Source organism: Rhinopithecus roxellana, chromosome 19 (genome assembly GCF_007565055.1).
Source record: "Rhinopithecus roxellana isolate Shanxi Qingling chromosome 19, ASM756505v1, whole genome shotgun sequence".
NCBI classification, from domain to species: domain Eukaryota; kingdom Metazoa; phylum Chordata; class Mammalia; order Primates; family Cercopithecidae; genus Rhinopithecus; species Rhinopithecus roxellana.
In genome coordinates this window covers 69,110,517-69,126,889 of record NC_044567.1, presented here as the reverse complement: position 1 = coordinate 69,126,889, position 16,373 = coordinate 69,110,517, and the positions used below count along the sequence as shown (strand labels likewise).

At 43.7% G+C, this 16,373-nt stretch overlaps 1 protein-coding gene across 4 annotated transcripts in view; it reads left to right on the top strand.

The window, feature by feature from the left end:
• PRPSAP2 (phosphoribosyl pyrophosphate synthetase associated protein 2) overlaps nt 1–16,373 on the top strand; it is a 71,929-nt gene that overhangs the window by 15,829 nt on the left and 39,727 nt on the right. For all 4 annotated transcript variants that reach the window (XM_030923771.1, XM_010355006.2, XM_030923772.1 and 1 more), the window contains 3 exons: nt 3,023–3,195; nt 8,257–8,372; nt 14,252–14,307. In XM_030923771.1, the coding sequence (XP_030779631.1) occupies nt 3,023–3,195; nt 8,257–8,372; nt 14,252–14,307 (345 nt within the window). The remainder of the gene's footprint in view (nt 1–3,022; nt 3,196–8,256; nt 8,373–14,251; nt 14,308–16,373) is intronic.

The window sequence follows — 16,373 nt, the reverse complement described above, 5'->3', positions numbered from 1 at the left end:
GCCAAACCAGGGTGGAAGTGGAGGACTCACCTGTGCCCACATCTTAACCCTTCACCTCCAGCATCAGGGCAGGGAAGGTGTGGGCACAGAACAACTTACACTGCTTCTGGCTCTTTGGTTTCTGTGTCTGTGGTACTTTTATCTCCTTACAGACAAGTGTGATTCCATTGGATAAATGCACAAAGGTTGTGTGGATTACCCAAGTAGATGAGTAGGCATTGAGGGCCCCCTCGGACTTAGAATTTAGGACTTCAGAAGGATGACTGCTGATCCTTCTCATTTCCAAGTCCTTCTGGTTCTTTATTTTTGTACATTTCAATACTTACCCTGTGCCCCTGCCTTTTGTCAGTTTCATATTCCTGTAATTGGAACCACTCAGCACCCCTTTCATTTTCTCTCTCTCTCTCATTTTGCATTGTTCCATACCTGACATAAGCTTGTGTTAACTCGGGTTCTCAGTCTTGTCCATGTTGCAGAGTCTGGACCTCATGGTCTTCTTTGTGAAATATCATGAAATAACATTTAGTGTTGTGGGCCAGATTTGGTGGCTCATGCCTGTACTCCTAGCACTTTGGGAGATCGAGGTGGGCATATCAGTTGAGGCCAGGAGTTTGAGACCAGCCTGGCCAACATGGTGAAACCCTGTCTCTACTAAAAATACAAAAAATTAGCTGGCATAGTCATGAGGTCCTGTAGTCCCAGCTACTCAGGTGGCTGAGGCACGAGAATTGCTTGAACCCGGGAGGCAGAGGTTGTAGTGAGCTGAGATTGCGCTACTGCATTCCAGCCTGGGTAACAGAACGAGGCTCCATCTCAAAGCAAAAAAAAAAAAAAAAAAGACTGGGTGAGGTGGCTTACACCTGTAATCCCAGCACTTTGGAAGGCCGACATGGGTGGATCAGGAGTTCGAGACCAGCCTGGCCAACATGGTGAAACCCCGTCTCTACTGAAAATACAAAAATTAGCTGGGCGTGGTGATGTACGCTTGTAATTCCAGCTACTTGGGAGGCTGAGGCATGAGAATCACTTGAACCGAGGAGACAGAGGGTGCAGTGAGCCAAGATTGCACCACTGTACCCCAGGCTGGGTGATAGAGTGAGACTGTCTCCAAAAAAAAAAAAAAAAAAAAAAAAGCCTGTAATCCCACCACTTTGGGAGGCCCAGGCAGGCAGATCACCTGAGGTCGGGAGTTGGAGAAACCCTGTCTCTACTAAAAATGCAAAATTAGCTGGGCATGGTGGCACATGCCTGTAATCCCAGCTACTTGGGAGGCTGAGGCAGGAGAATTGCGTGAACCTGGGAGGCAGAGGTTACGGTGAGCCGAGATCATGCCATTGCACTCCAGCCTGGACAGCAAGAACAAAACTCCGTCTCAAAAAAAAAAAAAAAAAGATTTAGTGTGGTCAGATACATCTTATACTCTGTTTTACTTCAGATTAGTGGTAGCACTGAAAATAAAGTAGAAATTTAAAATTAAGAAAATTCCATCCATTTACTGAAGTTTTCCTGTATTTCAAACAAGACTTTCCTTATTTGAGTTCAGTAATGGAAAGCCTTGTTCTAGCTCACAGAACAATGGTGCTCCTGGGAGTGTGGTTTGGGAGCCTTGGGGTGTCTTTACCTTCACTGTCAGTTCCTCCACTCTTATCCTTCCCATAGAATACTTTTCTGAAAATCTTTTTATTTTCCCTAAGTGAATTAACACAGGGTGAAAGTCTGTTTTAACTCATCAGATGTCAGACTTGTTGGATAGTGACAGAGAACCTACTTACCCAGTGTTCTATGTTTCCATTCACTCCTGTCGTTAACAAATACTCATTTTGAATGTCTATAATATGCGAGTTACAGTTAGTTACACATATTTGAGATGCCTCCATGATTAAAACAGAGAAAGATCCTTGTCCTTGTAGAGTTTATATTCCAGTGGAGGAAGACATACAGTGAGCATAATAAAGAAATAGATTATCTAGAAGGTGAAGAGTGGTTTGGAAAAAAAAGAAGACAGCATGGTGAGATGATGGTGGCAAGAGGGCAGAGAGAGGCAGACAGGGTAGGCCTCATTGTGGAGGTGACATTTGAACAAAGACCAGAGAAGTTGAGGGAGAGACTAAGTGGGGAGGAAGGCATTGCAGGCAGTGGGAACACCCAGAGCAAGGCCCTTAGTGGTGTGAGCTACCTGTGGGAGGACTGACCAGGGCCAGGTGTGGCCGGGCGGGAGGAGAGGGGCAGATCCTCAAGTTTGGACTGGAGTTGTAAATTTGAGGGTTGCCACCATCTATGATGTTGTGAAATTAGATGAGAATCCCAAAGGACAAGAGGAAACAGAAGGAGAGGACACATGAGCAAGTCCTGGGACATGAGGCTGGAGAGAAGAACTAGCAAAAGAAACCAAGGATGGAAGGAGGAGACCAGAGAGGGGCATTCTGGAAGCCAAGTGACCGTGGACGTGGATGTGGCCGCATGGAGGACACTGATGACCTTTATGAAAACAAAGCTTCACTGGACTATTTGGGAGAGAATGAGAGTAGATAAGTTGGAGATAGTGTAGACGACTCTCTTGAGATGTACAACAAAGGGGATCAGAGGGAAGAATGGTTGTGAGTTGCATTAATAGAAGTAACAGAATGTTTGTGGCTAATGGGTAATCAGTGCTGAAGGCAGGAGAGGAGGGAGAATTGCTGACATAGGTGTGCCATTTGGAGGGATTAATTTTAGGGCCACTGGCATGGAAATTTCCTCTGACTGATGACTGAGGGCAGGCCGATTCCTGGGGCACAGATGCACACAGTGGGAGCTTGTGGACACGCTCCTCTAACAGAGTATTTAAGTAGGGTCGTCAGTTGAGAGCGGATGGTGGGGGATCTTACGGAGGCCTGAGAAAAGAGGAATTTATTGGTTGGTTTTTTTCCTCCTTGCACCTTAGGTTATGTAAAGGCATGAGTAACACACTGCTGATACTTTTTGGAACAGGGAATACTGTATTGTAGATCCCTTGATGAGATTTGCTGTGTCTTGGTTACAGGGATGTGAACACCACCATCATGGAGCTCCTAATCATGGTGTATGCATGTAAGACCTCTTGTGCCAAGAGCATCATCGGTGTGATACCTTACTTTCCTTACAGCAAGCAGTGCAAGATGAGAAAAAGAGGCTCTATTGTCTCTAAATTGCTGGCTTCCATGATGTGCAAAGCTGGTAAGAGTGGCAGAGGTTTCACAATTAATTGGGAGCCTGGGAGCTTTATTTATTCATTCTCTCTCTTTTAAGACAGGGTCTTGCACTGTCACCCAGGCTGGAGTGCAGTGGCATGATCGTAGCTAACTGCAACTTGAACTCCTGGGGTCAAGCAGTCCACCAGAGCCTCCCAAGTAGCTAGGACTATAGGCACACACCACCCTGCCTGCTAATTTTTAAATTTTTTTTAGATATGGGGTCTTACTATGTTGTCCATGCTGGTTTTGAACTGCTGGCCTCAAGGGATCCTTCTGCTTCAGCCTCCCAGAGTACTGAGATTATAGTCATGAACCACCACACCCTGCTGGAGTTTTATTTTTACCTTGGAAATATCAAAGTAAAGGCTGGGCGCAGTGGCTCATGCCTGTAATCCCAGTGCGTTGGGAATCTATGTGGGATGATCCTTGAACTCCTGGGCTCAAGTGATCCTCCTGAGTAGTTGGAACTACAGGCATATACCACCATGCCTGCCTAGATAGGCATATATTGGAAAAGATATATATTCTGTGTTAGGCATTTTCCGGTAACAACCTAAGTATTTTTCCTGTATTTCTAGTTAACCTTCATAGTTGTTATTGTGTATGTGTGTCGATACATTTGTGTGTGTTTGCACACTTGTATAAGTGTATATGATTTTATTTTATTTATTTATTTAGAGACGGAGTTTCGCTCCTGTTGCCCAGGCTGGAGTGCAATGATGCAGTCTCAGCTCATTGCAACTTCCGCCTCCCAGGTTCAAGCGATTCTCCTGCCTCAGCCTCCCGAGTAGCTGGATTACAGGCGTGCACCACCATGCTTGGCTAATTTTGTATTTTTAGTAGAGACGGGGTTTCTCCATGTTGGTCAGGCTGGTCTCAAACTCCCAACCTCAGGTGATCCGCCTGCCTGGGCCTCCCAAAGTGCTGGGATTACAGGTGTGAGCCACTGTACCCGGCCTATGATTTTATTTTTTATTTTAATTTTTAATCTATTTTGTTTAATTTTTTTGAGACGGAGTTTTGTTCTGTTGCCCAGGCTGGAATGCTGGTGCCGCCTTGACTCACTGCAACCTCTGCCTCCTGGGTTCCAGCGATTCTTGTACCTTAGCTTCTCGAGTAGCTGGGACTACAGGCGCCTGCCACCACACCCGGCTAATTTTTGTATTTTTAGTAGAGATGGGGTTTTGCCGTGTTGGCCAGGCTGGTCTCGAGCTCCTGACCTCAACTGATCCACTTGCCTTGGGCTCCTAGAGTGCTGGGATTATAGGCACAAGCCACCACACCCAGCCTGAATGTATATGATGTTAGAAAGTACGTATCATGGAGCATTTTCACAGAGTGAAAATATCACTACATTTTAACACAGGTACTTATTGTAGAATAAACCTTCTTTTTTTTTGTTTGTTTTTTGAGATGGAGTCTTGCTCTTTTGCCCAGGCTAGAGTGCAGAGGTGTGATCTTGGTTCACTGCAACCTCCACCACCTGGGTTCAAGCAGTTCTCCTGCCTCAGCCCCCCGAGTATCTAGGATTACAGGCACACACCACCATGCCCGACTAATTATTATTATTTTTATTTTTTATTTTTGAGTCAGTCTCACTCTGTCATCCAGGTTGGAGTGCAGTAGTGCGATCTTGGCTCACCGCAACCTCCACTTCCTGGGTTCAAGCAATTCACCTGCCTCAGCCTCCCAAGTAGCTGGGATTACTGGCGCCCGCCACCACGCCTGGCTAGTTTTTGTATTTTTAGTACAGATGAGGTTTCACCGTGTTGGCCAGGCTGGTCTTGAACTCTTGACCTCAGGTGGTCCACCTTCTTTGGCCTCCCAGAGTGCTGGGATTACAGGCATGAGCCACCATGCCCAACCCAGAATAAACTTTTTAAGATATTTTTTCAATAAAGGCAAACGTAAAACAAAAATTTAAAAACTAGGCAGGGTGCGGTGGCTCATGCCTGTAATCCCCATACTTTGGGAGGCCAAGGTGGACAGATCACCTGAGGTTGGGAGTTCGAGAGCAGCCTGACCAACATGGAGAAACCCTGTCTCTACTAAAAATACAAAATTAGCCAGGTGTGGTGGCGCATGCCTATAATCCCAGCTACTTGGGAGGCTGAGGCAGGAGAATCACTTGAACCCAGGAGGTGGAGGTTGTGGTGAGCCGAGATCCCACCTTTGCACTCTGACCTGGGCAACAAGAGCAAAACTCCATCTCAAAAAAAAAATTTAAAAACTCAGACCGAAGCAACCTCAGGAGCCTACCCATTATAAACACCATGACAGGCAGCTGGTGAGGGGAGCAGGCTTGCCTGCTGAATCTTCAGGAAAGGGCCATCTTCTCTTCCAGCCTTGCTTGATGGGCCACCAGGCTTACTTCCTGTTCTTTTGGGCAAGTTAATGCTTTAAACAATTTTTCATATTGAATTTTCCTTATACTTTTCTGGTGATCGTTACAAAGGCAGTGAAGATTTTCTGTTTTCTCCGATTTCCAGGCTGGTACAGTTTGTCTTGATTTCTTTTTTTTTTTTTCCCCCGCGGATCTCAGTCCTGTTGCCTGGGCTGGGTTGCAGTGATCACCACTGCTCACTACCAGGAAGTAGCCTTGACCTCCTGGGTTCAAGTGATCCTCCCACCTCAGCCTCCAGAGTAACTGGGGACTACAGGCATGCACCACCGTACCTGACTAGTTTTTTGTATTTTTAGTATAAATGGAGCCTAACCATGTTCCCCCGGCCATTTTCAAATACCTGGGCTCAAGTGATACTCCTGCCTTGGCCTCCCAAAGTGCTGGGATTATAGACATGAGCCACCACACCCGGCTGACTTGTTATCTTAAGATTGGGCCTTGCCGTGCCTGTTAAAGAAACTTCAAGTAGCCGGGCGCGGTAGCTCAAGCCTGTAATCCCAGCACTTTGGGAGGCCGAGATGGGTGGATCACAAGGTCAGGAGATCGAGACCATCCTGGCTAACACGGTGAAACCCCGTCTCTACCAAAAAAATACAAAAAAGTAGCCGGGCGAAGTGGCGGGCGCCTGTAGTCCCAGCTACTCGGGAGGCTGAGCCAGGAGAATGGCGTAAACCCGGGAGGCGGAGCTTGCAGTGAGCTGAGATCCGGCCACTGCATTCCAGCCCTGGCAACAGAGCGAGACTCCATCTCAAAAAAAAAAAAAAAAAAAAAAAAAAAAAAAAACAAAAACAAAAACAAAGAAACTTCAAGAAGATACGATCTGCTCTAATAGAAATTTTAAAGACTCTTCTGTATTACTATTATCTTTGTTATGTCATGACTATTTTTTATTTATTTATTTATTTATTTTGAGATGGAGTCTCACTCTGTCGCCCAGGCCGGAGTGCAGTGGCATGATCTCAGCTCACTGCAACCTCCACCTCCCGGGTTCAAGTGATTCTCCTGCCTCAGCCTCCCTAGTAGCTGAGATTACAGGTACTTGCCACCACACTTGGCTAATTTTTGTATTTTTAGTAGAGACAGGGTTTCACCATGTTGGCCAGGCTGGTCTTGAACTCCTGACCTCAGGTGATCCTCCTGCCTCGGCCTCCCAAAGTGTTGGGATTACAGCTGTGAGCCACCGCACCTGGCCAAGACTTTACATTGATGTGAAAATCAGGCATCTCACAGTACTAAAAAATAAATAAATAAATAAATAAAATTCTGAAAAATACAGGTGCTGAGTTTTTTTGATGGTAGAGCGATTTTTTTTTTGGGGGGGGAGGGGGGATGGAGCCTCCCCCTTTCGCCCAGGCTGGAGTGAAATGGTGCAATCTTGGCTCACTGCAACCTCAGCCCCCCAGGTTCAAGTGATTCTCCTGCCTCAGCCTCCCAAGTAGCTGGGATTATGGGCACATGCCACCATGCCTGGCTAATTTTTGTATTTTTAGTAGAGACAAGGTTTCACCATGTTGGCCAGGCTGATCTCCAACTCTGACCTCAGGTGATCTACCCGCCTCAGCCTCCCAAAGTGCTGGGATTACAGGCGTGAACCACTGTGCCCGGCCTTATTTTTTCTTTTTTTGAGACAAGGTCTCACTCTGTCACCCAGACTGGAATGCAGTGGCTTGATCTCAGCCCACTTGCAGCCCTGACCTTCTGGACTGAAGCGATTCTCCCACCTTAGCCTCCTGAGTAGCTGGGACTACAGGCGTGTGCCACCATGCCTGGCTAATTTTTGTAGTTTTTGTAGAGACGGGGTTTTGCCATGTTGCCCAGGCTGGCCACAAACTCCTGAGCTCAAGCAGTTTGTCAGCCTTGGCCTTCCAAAGTGCTGGGATTACAAGCATGAGCCACAGTGCCTGATTATGAGACCAATTTTTTTTTTTTTTTTTTTGAGATGGAGTCTCACTGTGTCACCCAGGCTGGAGTACAGTGGCACGATTGTGGCCCACTGCAACCTCTGCCTCCCGGGTTCAACTGATTCTTCTGCCTCAGCCTCCCAAGTAGCTGGGACTATAGGCACACGCCACCACACCCAGCTAATTTTTGTATTTTTAGTAGAGACAGTGTTTCTCCATATTGGTCATGCTGGTCTTGAACTCCTGACCTTGTGATCTGCCCGCCTCGCCCTCCCAAAGTGCTGGGATTACAGGTGTGAGCCACAGCACCCTGCCAGAGAACAATTTTTTAATAGTAACTTATTATATATAGTATTTTATGTAGTACCTATTTCGTACAGTGCAACTTGTTTTTAAACTATTTATAGGCTGGGTGCAGTGGCTCATGCCTGTATTCCAAGCACTTTGGGAGGCTGAGGCAGGAGGATTATTTGAGGTCAGGAGTTCAAGACCAGCCTGGCCAATATGATGAAACCCCATCTCTACTAAAAATACAGAATTAGCTGGGCATGGTGGCATGCACCTGTATTCCCAGCTACTTTCAAGGCCGAGGTGAGAGGATTGCTTGAGCCTCAGCTCAAGGCTGCAGTTAGCTATTATCATGCTACTGCACTCTAGTCTGGGTAACAGAGTGAGATCCCATCTTAAAAAAAAAAGAAAACAAAACTATTTATTGCTTGTGTCTCCTTTATTTTCAAAGGTCTAACTCATCTTATTACTATGGATTTACACCAGAAGGAAATTCAGGGCTTCTTCAATATTCCTGTTGACAATTTAAGAGCATCTCCCTTCTTATTACAGTATATTCAAGAAGAGGTGAGCTAGCTCAAACTTTTTTATTTTAACATTCTGATTAAGGTTGAAAGATGTATTTCCATTTCCTTAGGATATCCCTAAAGGGTTAAAACTTGATGTATTCTACCTAAAGTACCTTTATACTTTATAGATATAATCCAACATATTTTAGAATTCTGAATCTGCAGTTTGTTTCTTTAGTTAAGCTCTTAAAACTGCTTTTTCTTTTGGATGTCAGGTACCTAGAATTGGACTAGATATGATTGTAATGAGTAATTCACTCTCATTACTAGTCTATGCTTGGTCCTGGTTCTGTTTTATATATCCATCTATCCATCCTGTCTGTCTGTCCACCTAGTTATAATAGTCAGCATCCATGATCCCCCCTCCCAGCAGGAAAACTAGAATCATCAGAATGACTTAGAGCTGCTCGTGGGCTCCTTCTCTCTCCTCTCCCCTGCCTCCTTACACCCTAGGGAACCACTGTCCTGAAGCGATGTTGAATTTATCCAATGCTTTTTCTGTATCAGTGGAGATGATCATGTTTTTTCCCTTCATTCTATTAATGTGGTTTATTACCACCCTTGCATCCTGGGGTTACATTTGTTTTTCTTTGATATGAGTTAGCATTTTTGTGACTTGCTATTTAAGAAAGCTTTTAAAATGTTAATTGATGTTGTAGTTAGCTATTTTGCTTTTAGCTGTTTTTCTTTCTTTCTTTCTTTTTTTTTTTTTTTTTTTGAGATGGAGTCTCGCCCTGTCACGCCCAGGCTGGAGTGCAATGGCGTGATCTCGGCCCACTGAAACCTCCACCTCCCAGGTTCAAGCAATTCTCCTACCTCAGCCTCCCGAGTAACTGGATTACAGGCATGCACTACCACCCCTGGCTAATTTTTTGTATCTTTAGTAGAGACGGGGTTTCAGCATGTTGGCCAGGCTGGTCTTGAACTCCTGACCTCGTGATCCGCCCACCTCGGCCTCCCAAAGTGCTGGGATTACAGGCATGAGCCACCGCACCTGGCCTTAGCTGTTTTTCTTATATAAATTATTTCTCTCTTTAATAACTTTTCTAGAGAGCTTCTTTTTACAATACTTTATTTGAAAGATGGCAGTTTATAGGTTTCTGAGGAACTTCTTTCTGGTAAGAGTACAGGGCTTCCCCATTCTCCAGCAATTGATATAAGTCCTTATAGAGAAAATGAATTTAAGTATTTTTGAAAGAGAAAAATGTAAAATATTGTTTTTTTTTTTCTTTAAAGTTACACACAAGAAACATAAAAACTCTAGTCCAGGCGCAGTGGCTCACACCTATAATCCCAGCACTTTGGGAGTCCGAGGCGGGTGGATCACTTGAGGTCAGGAGTTCAGACCAGCCTAGCCAACATGGTGAAACTCCGTCTCTATTAAAAATACATAATTAGCTGGATATGGTGGTGGGCGACTGTAATCCCAGTTACTTGGGAGGCTGAAGCAGGAGAATTGCTTGAACCTGGGAGGTGGAGGTTGCAGTGAGCCAGGATTGTGCCATGGCACTCCTGCCTGGGTGACAGAGCGAGACTCTGTCTCATAAAAAACAAAAAAGAAAACAAAAATACTCTAACAAATTCAAAAAATAATAGAGACTTTAATTTTGCCTGAAAATTTTTTTGTTGTTCTTTGAGACAGGGTCTTTCTCTGTCACCCAGGCTGGACTGCTGTGGTGCCATGATAGCTCACTGCAACCTTGAACTCCTGGGCTCAAGAGATTCTCCCACCTCAGTCTCCTGAGTAACTGAGATTAGAGGTGTGCCACCACACCTAGCTAATTAAAAAAAAATATTTCCAGAGTTAGAATCTTGCTATGTTACCCAGGCTGGTCTCAAACTCTGTGCCTGCCCTAATTTTACCTGAATATTATTCTCAGTTGAGAGAGAGAGATGGTGAGATAAAATTGGCAAATGTCTTGATAGGGAAGGATGAAGAGGTTTAGGCAGAGAGAGAGTGAGAGAGTGAGCATTGAACATGGTTCAGTTAGCAACCAGCCATGCAGAGAAACCTGTCATTTTGGAAGAAATAGAGCAGTCGCTATAGACTTATATGGGTTGCTGTCGACATCTTGTGGTTTTAGGGGATGTTTCCATTCCAGACACAGGCATGTTGTGTGCCAGTGTCTCAAGGCACAAATGGCGATTGCACCTCTTGAGGGATGCCCAGCGGGTGAGCCTAAAGAACGAAGGCTGGGGCACCCTTGTGCTGGTCGCAAGGTCAGGCTGGAAGCCTAAGCCTAGTCATTGCCTGTAGTGCAGGCTTATACCTCAGGATGACACTGCCCTCTACTTGAAAAAATCCCCATTTTAGTTTCATTGTTGAGAAGTCAGGGCTGGGTGTGGTGGCCCACACCTATAATCCCAGCACTTTGAGAGGCTGAGGAGGTTGGATCAGTTTAGTCCAGGAGTTCAAGACCATCCTCGGCAATATGGCAAAACCCTGTCTCCACAAAAACTACAAAAATTAACCAGGTGTGGTGGTGCATGCCTGTAGTCCCAGCTACTCGGGAGGACGAGAAGTGGGAGGATTGCTTGAGCCTGGGAGGTTGAAGTTGTCCAGGTGGTCGAGGCTGCATTGAGCCGTGATCTGGGCGACAGAATGAGATTCCGTCTTAAAAAAAAAAAAAAAATTGATGTATGGGAACTCAGTGTTAAAAAGGAATTTTTGTTGTATTGCTTTCTCTTTTTTTTTTTTCTTTTTTTTTTTTTTTTGAAGACAGAGTCTCTCTTTGTCACTCAGGCTGGAACACAATCTTGGCTCACAGCAACCGGGTTCAAGCGATTCTCCTGCCTCAGCCTCCCGAGTAGCTGGGATTACAGGCATGCACCACCACACCTGGCTAATTTTGTATTTTTAGTAGAGACAGGGTTTCTCCATGTTGGTTAGGCTGGTCTCGAACTCCCAACCTCAGGTGATCTGCCCACCTTCACCTCCCAAAGTGCTGGGATTACAGGCATGAGCCACCTCACTCGGCCTAATTGTTGTATTTTTAGTAGAGATAGCATTTTACCGTGTTGACCAGGCTGGTCTTGAACTTCTGAACTCCAGAGATCTGCCTGCCTCAGCTTCCCAAAGTACTGGTATTACAGGCATGAGCCACCACACCTGGCCTGTATTGCCTTTTTATAGTATCTTGTCTCTTTTGTTTTTATGTGTTAGAATCTCTTAAAGCAGGGGATAGATACTCATGTTTCACTGAATCTAAGGTGCTGTCAGTCCAGGCTTACATTATTTTATGTCACCAAGAAAGAAGAAAACACTGCTAATTATACTGTGGCACCGTGCCTTCTTGTCACTTAGTGATCCTATTCTGCAGGTTTTGATGCTGACACTTTCATCTCTGAAATATTTTCTCTATCTCTTGTGTTTGTCACTGGAATTTAAGCACCTTCTGCCAGAGTTAGAAGGAACATTCTGGTACTAGGATGCTTTTGCCATCTATTCTTTTTTTTTTTTTTTTTTTTGAGACGGAGTCTTGCTCTGTCGCCCAGGCTGGAGTGTAGTGGCGTGATCTCGGCTCACTGCAAGCTCCGCCACCCGAGTTCACACCATTTTCCTGCTTCAGCCTCCCCAGTAGCTGGGACTACAGGCACCTACCACCACGCCTAGCTAATTTTTTTGTATTTTTAGTAGAGACGGGTTTTACCGTGTTAGCCAGGATGGTCTCAATCTCCTGACCTCGTGATCCGCCTGCCTCAGCCTCCCAAAGTGCTGGGATTACAGGCGTGAGCCACCGCGCCCAGCCAACTTTTGCCATCTGTTCTGAGGGCGTCTGTCAGTGTCTGTTGCCTTCCGCTGCATTGCTGGGGATGTGTCAGGCAGTCCTTTTCCAGTTCAGTCCTTTTCACAGTTTCACCTACTGGTAGGGATCTTCCTTTCTTAAGTTTCATAAAGCATTTGATTGTTGCCTTGCAAGAAAATGTGGAATCGTATCATTTTTCCAGTGATAAATATTTGATTCATGAATATTAAATTACACCCTGATGGTCCCTTCCTGTATCTTTCTGCATACACGATAATTTTTCTTTTCTTGTTTTTTTTTTTTCTTTTTTTTTTTTTTATGAGACGGAGTTTTGCTCTTGTTACCCAGGCTGGAGTGCATTGGCACGATCTCGGCTCACCGCAACCTCTGCCTCCCAGGTTCAAGCGATTCTCCAGCCTCAGCCTCCCAAGTAGCTGGGATTACAGGCATGGGCCACCATGCCCGGCTAATTTTGTATTTGTAGTAGAGAGGGGGTTTCTCCATGTTAGTCAGGCTGGTCTTGAACTCCTGACCTCAGGTCATCCACCCATCTCAGCCTCCCAGAGTGCTGGGATTAAAAGCGTGAGCCACCACGCCTGACTTGACAATTTTTCATTTTAGTGAAAAATTTAATGAAAAGAATCATAGTAATTCTTTCTGGAGACATTTTAAATGGTTCAAACGATTCTCCTGCCTCAGCCTCCTGAGTAGCTGGATTATAAGTGTGCACCACCACGCCTGGCTAATTTTTTTTTTGCATTTTTAGTAGCAAGGGGGTTTCACCATGCTGGCCATGATGGTCTTGGCTCAGATGTTCTGCCTGCCTTGGCCTCCCAAAGTGCTGGGATTATGGGCATAAGCCACCATGCCTGGCCATCTTTGGAATTTTTTTTTAATCTGTTAAGTATTTCATCCCTTCTATTTCTTTTATTATTTTCCTTTGGGAACTATAAGTCCTGAAAATTTTGGATCTAGTCTCTATAACTTTTAAAAACTTGTTTTACTTTTTGCATACTTATATATAGCATTCTGGGGAAATTCCTTGGCTTGGTCTTCCCTGGTTTGTTCTTAAAGTTGTGTTTATTCTACTGTTAAGCCAGCCAGCTACTGGGTTTCTTTAGACCATAATAACTTCCTCCTCCTAGATTTATTTGTGGTTCTTTTTCATAATAACTTGTTCTTTCTTGTTGTATATAATTTCCCGTTTTAACCTCTGTAGAGACAATAGACTTGTTTTTGTTAGAGTCCTTTTTGTTAGGTCCTTTAATTGTTATTAACTGTTTTCTTGGTTCTATCTTTTCTTGGCTGGGTTTGGTAATGTTTGATGAGACAAGGAAGTACATAAAAAAGTTTAGAAAGACTGCCAGCAAAAATAATGAAAGTGCCCAAATGGAAATATATTTTACTGCCTTACTTCCTGAGAGTGTTGGATAAATTAGGCTTTCCTATAGATACAGCTGAAACATGTGATGATTGCTGGCTGCAAGTGTACTAGATTATTCAAAATAATTATTTTTTTGTTCGTTTGCTAAGTAGTTATTATTTAGTGCTTGTTACATGGTAGGCATTGTTTTATATATGGTGCTAGATGTTATCAACTGCTCATATTAAAATTCATTGGTGTAATTGAAAAAAAACAAGGAGAATATAGTTAATATATTTTTTTAAAATAGTGCTGGGCTGATTATCCTTTAACAAATTGGTTGCTTCAACATGTTATGACTGCGATATGTTAAACAGCCATTTGTTTGGACTGCACTAATTTGGAATTTGACAGTCAGCTTGTACTCAGATTGAATTGGATATCCTTATACTTTGAAATTACATGTAATTAGGAATCTTGTTGACTAGATATATAGAAACATCTTTATGCTGCATTATTAGTATTTGCTGGCAGAGATATGAGCTAATCACCAATTATCCCTACTTTTTTCCTAAAAGAAGTCTGTGTGGCTCACACGTTAGTCATATTTTTTCGTAGACAGGTTCCTTTCTTCATTTTCCAAAGAAGAATTTTACCTTGAACTTTTTCTTTTTTTAGAAAACTTTCAACTAACCAAGCATTTTTGGGTCTGTTGGAATTTTCCTTTTTGTTGACATGCAGTAATATCTTACTTCTTGTCTGTCACAGATCCCAGATTACAGGAATGCAGTAATTGTGGCCAAGTCTCCAGCATCGGCGAAGAGGTAAGTGGGAATCTCACAACCTCTTTCTGGATCTACTTCTAAGGATTGTATCCCTGATGAGTTCCAGGCATTCTAATTTGAATTTCAGTGGTTCCCAGTGATATCTCTTATTTTTCTTCCATGGACTGGTATTTTAAGATTGTTCTGTCAACTCCATTTATTAAGTAAACATTTTAATTTACTCTCTTTTTTTTTCCAGTCCCACTCTATGATTGCCAGACATTTCTTAAGTTATCTTCTACTTACACTTTCTTTTATTTCTTTTTATTATTTTTATTTATCTTTTGAGATGCAGTTTTGCTCTTGTTGCCCAAGCTGGAGTGCAGTGGCGTGATCTCGGCTCACCACAACCTCCACCTCCCAGGTTCAAGTGATTCTCCTGCCTCAGCCTCCCAAGTAGCTGGGATTACAGGCATGAGCCACCACACCAGGCCTTATATTTATTTTTATTTTTATTTTTATTTTTTTGTTTATTTTTTTTTTTGAGGCGGAGTCTCGCTCTGTCGCCCGGACTGGAGTGCAGTGGCCCAATCTCAGCTCACTGCAAGCTCCACCTCCTGGGTTTATGCCATTCTCCTGCCTCAGCCTCCCGAGTAGCTGGGACTACAGGCGCCCGCCACCTTGCCTGGCTAGTTTTTGTATTTTTAGTAGAGACGGGGTTTCACCGTGTTAGCCAGGATGGTCTCGATCTCCTGACCTTGTGATCCACCCGTCTCGGCCTCCCAATGTGCTGGGATTACAGGCTAGAGCCACCGCGCCCGGCTATTTTTATTTTTAATAGTAGAAACAGGGTTTCGCCATGTTATCCAGGCCGGTCTTGAACTACTGAGGCTCAAACGATCCACCCACCCACCTTAGCTTCCCAAAGTGCTGGGATTATAGGCATGAGCCACCGCGCTTGGCCAGCACCTCAGTCCTTTTGATTTCTGAGTAATGTTGCATTGTATGTGTATGCTAGTTTGTTTATCCATTCATCTGTTGATGGACACTTATTTTTTTTTTTTTTTACCTTTTGGCTATTATGAATAATACTCCTATGATCATTCATAGATTAGTTTTTGTGTGGGCATAAATTTTCATTTTTCATTTCTTGTGGATATATATTAGGATTGGAATTGCTGGGTCATATGGCAGTTTCGTTTATGTTTTGAGGAACTACCAGTCTCTTTTCCACTGCAGCTGCCCATTTTACATTCCCACCAGCAGAGTGTGAGGGTTCCAACTTCTCTACATCCTCACCAACACTTAATTCTCTGATGTTTTTCATTATAATCATCCTAGTGGGTGTGAAATGGTACTTTATTGTGGTTTTCATTTGCATTTTCCTTAATGATTGATGATGTTGAGTATCTTTTTTTTTTTTTTTTTAATGAGACAGGGTCTCACTATGTTGCCCAGGCTGGGCTCAAACTCTTGGGCTCAATCAATCCTGCCTCAGCCTGTTGAGTATATACATATATATGTGTATGTATATATAGGTACATATATATGTATATGTGTATATACATGTATATATGTGTGTGTGTGTGTATATTTTATATATATATATGTTTTTTTTTTTTTTTGAGACAGAGTCTCGCTCTGTTGCCTAGGCTGGAGTGCAGTGGCACAATCTCGGCTCACTGCAACCTCCGCCTCCCAGGTTTAAGCGATTCTCCGGCTTCAGCCTCCTGAGTAGCTGGGATTACAAGTATGTGCCACCATGCCCAGTTGTTGAGTATATTTTTATGTGCTTTTTGGCCGTTTGTATATATTTGGAGAAATGCCTGTTAACACCCTTTGCTCTTTTAATAATTGGGTTGTCTTTTTGTTGAGTTACAACCATTCTTTATATATTCTGCATACTAAACCCTTGTTAGATACGTGATTTGCAGATATTTTCCTTCTTTCTGCAGATTGTCTTTTCACTGCCTTGATGGTGTTCTTTCACACAAACAGATTTCAATATTGGTAAAGTTCTATTTATCTTTTTTTTTTTTTTTTTGAGACGGAGTCTCGGTCTGTTGCCCAGGCTGGAGTGCAGTAGCATGGTCTCGGCTCACTGCAACTTCTACCTCCTTGCTACC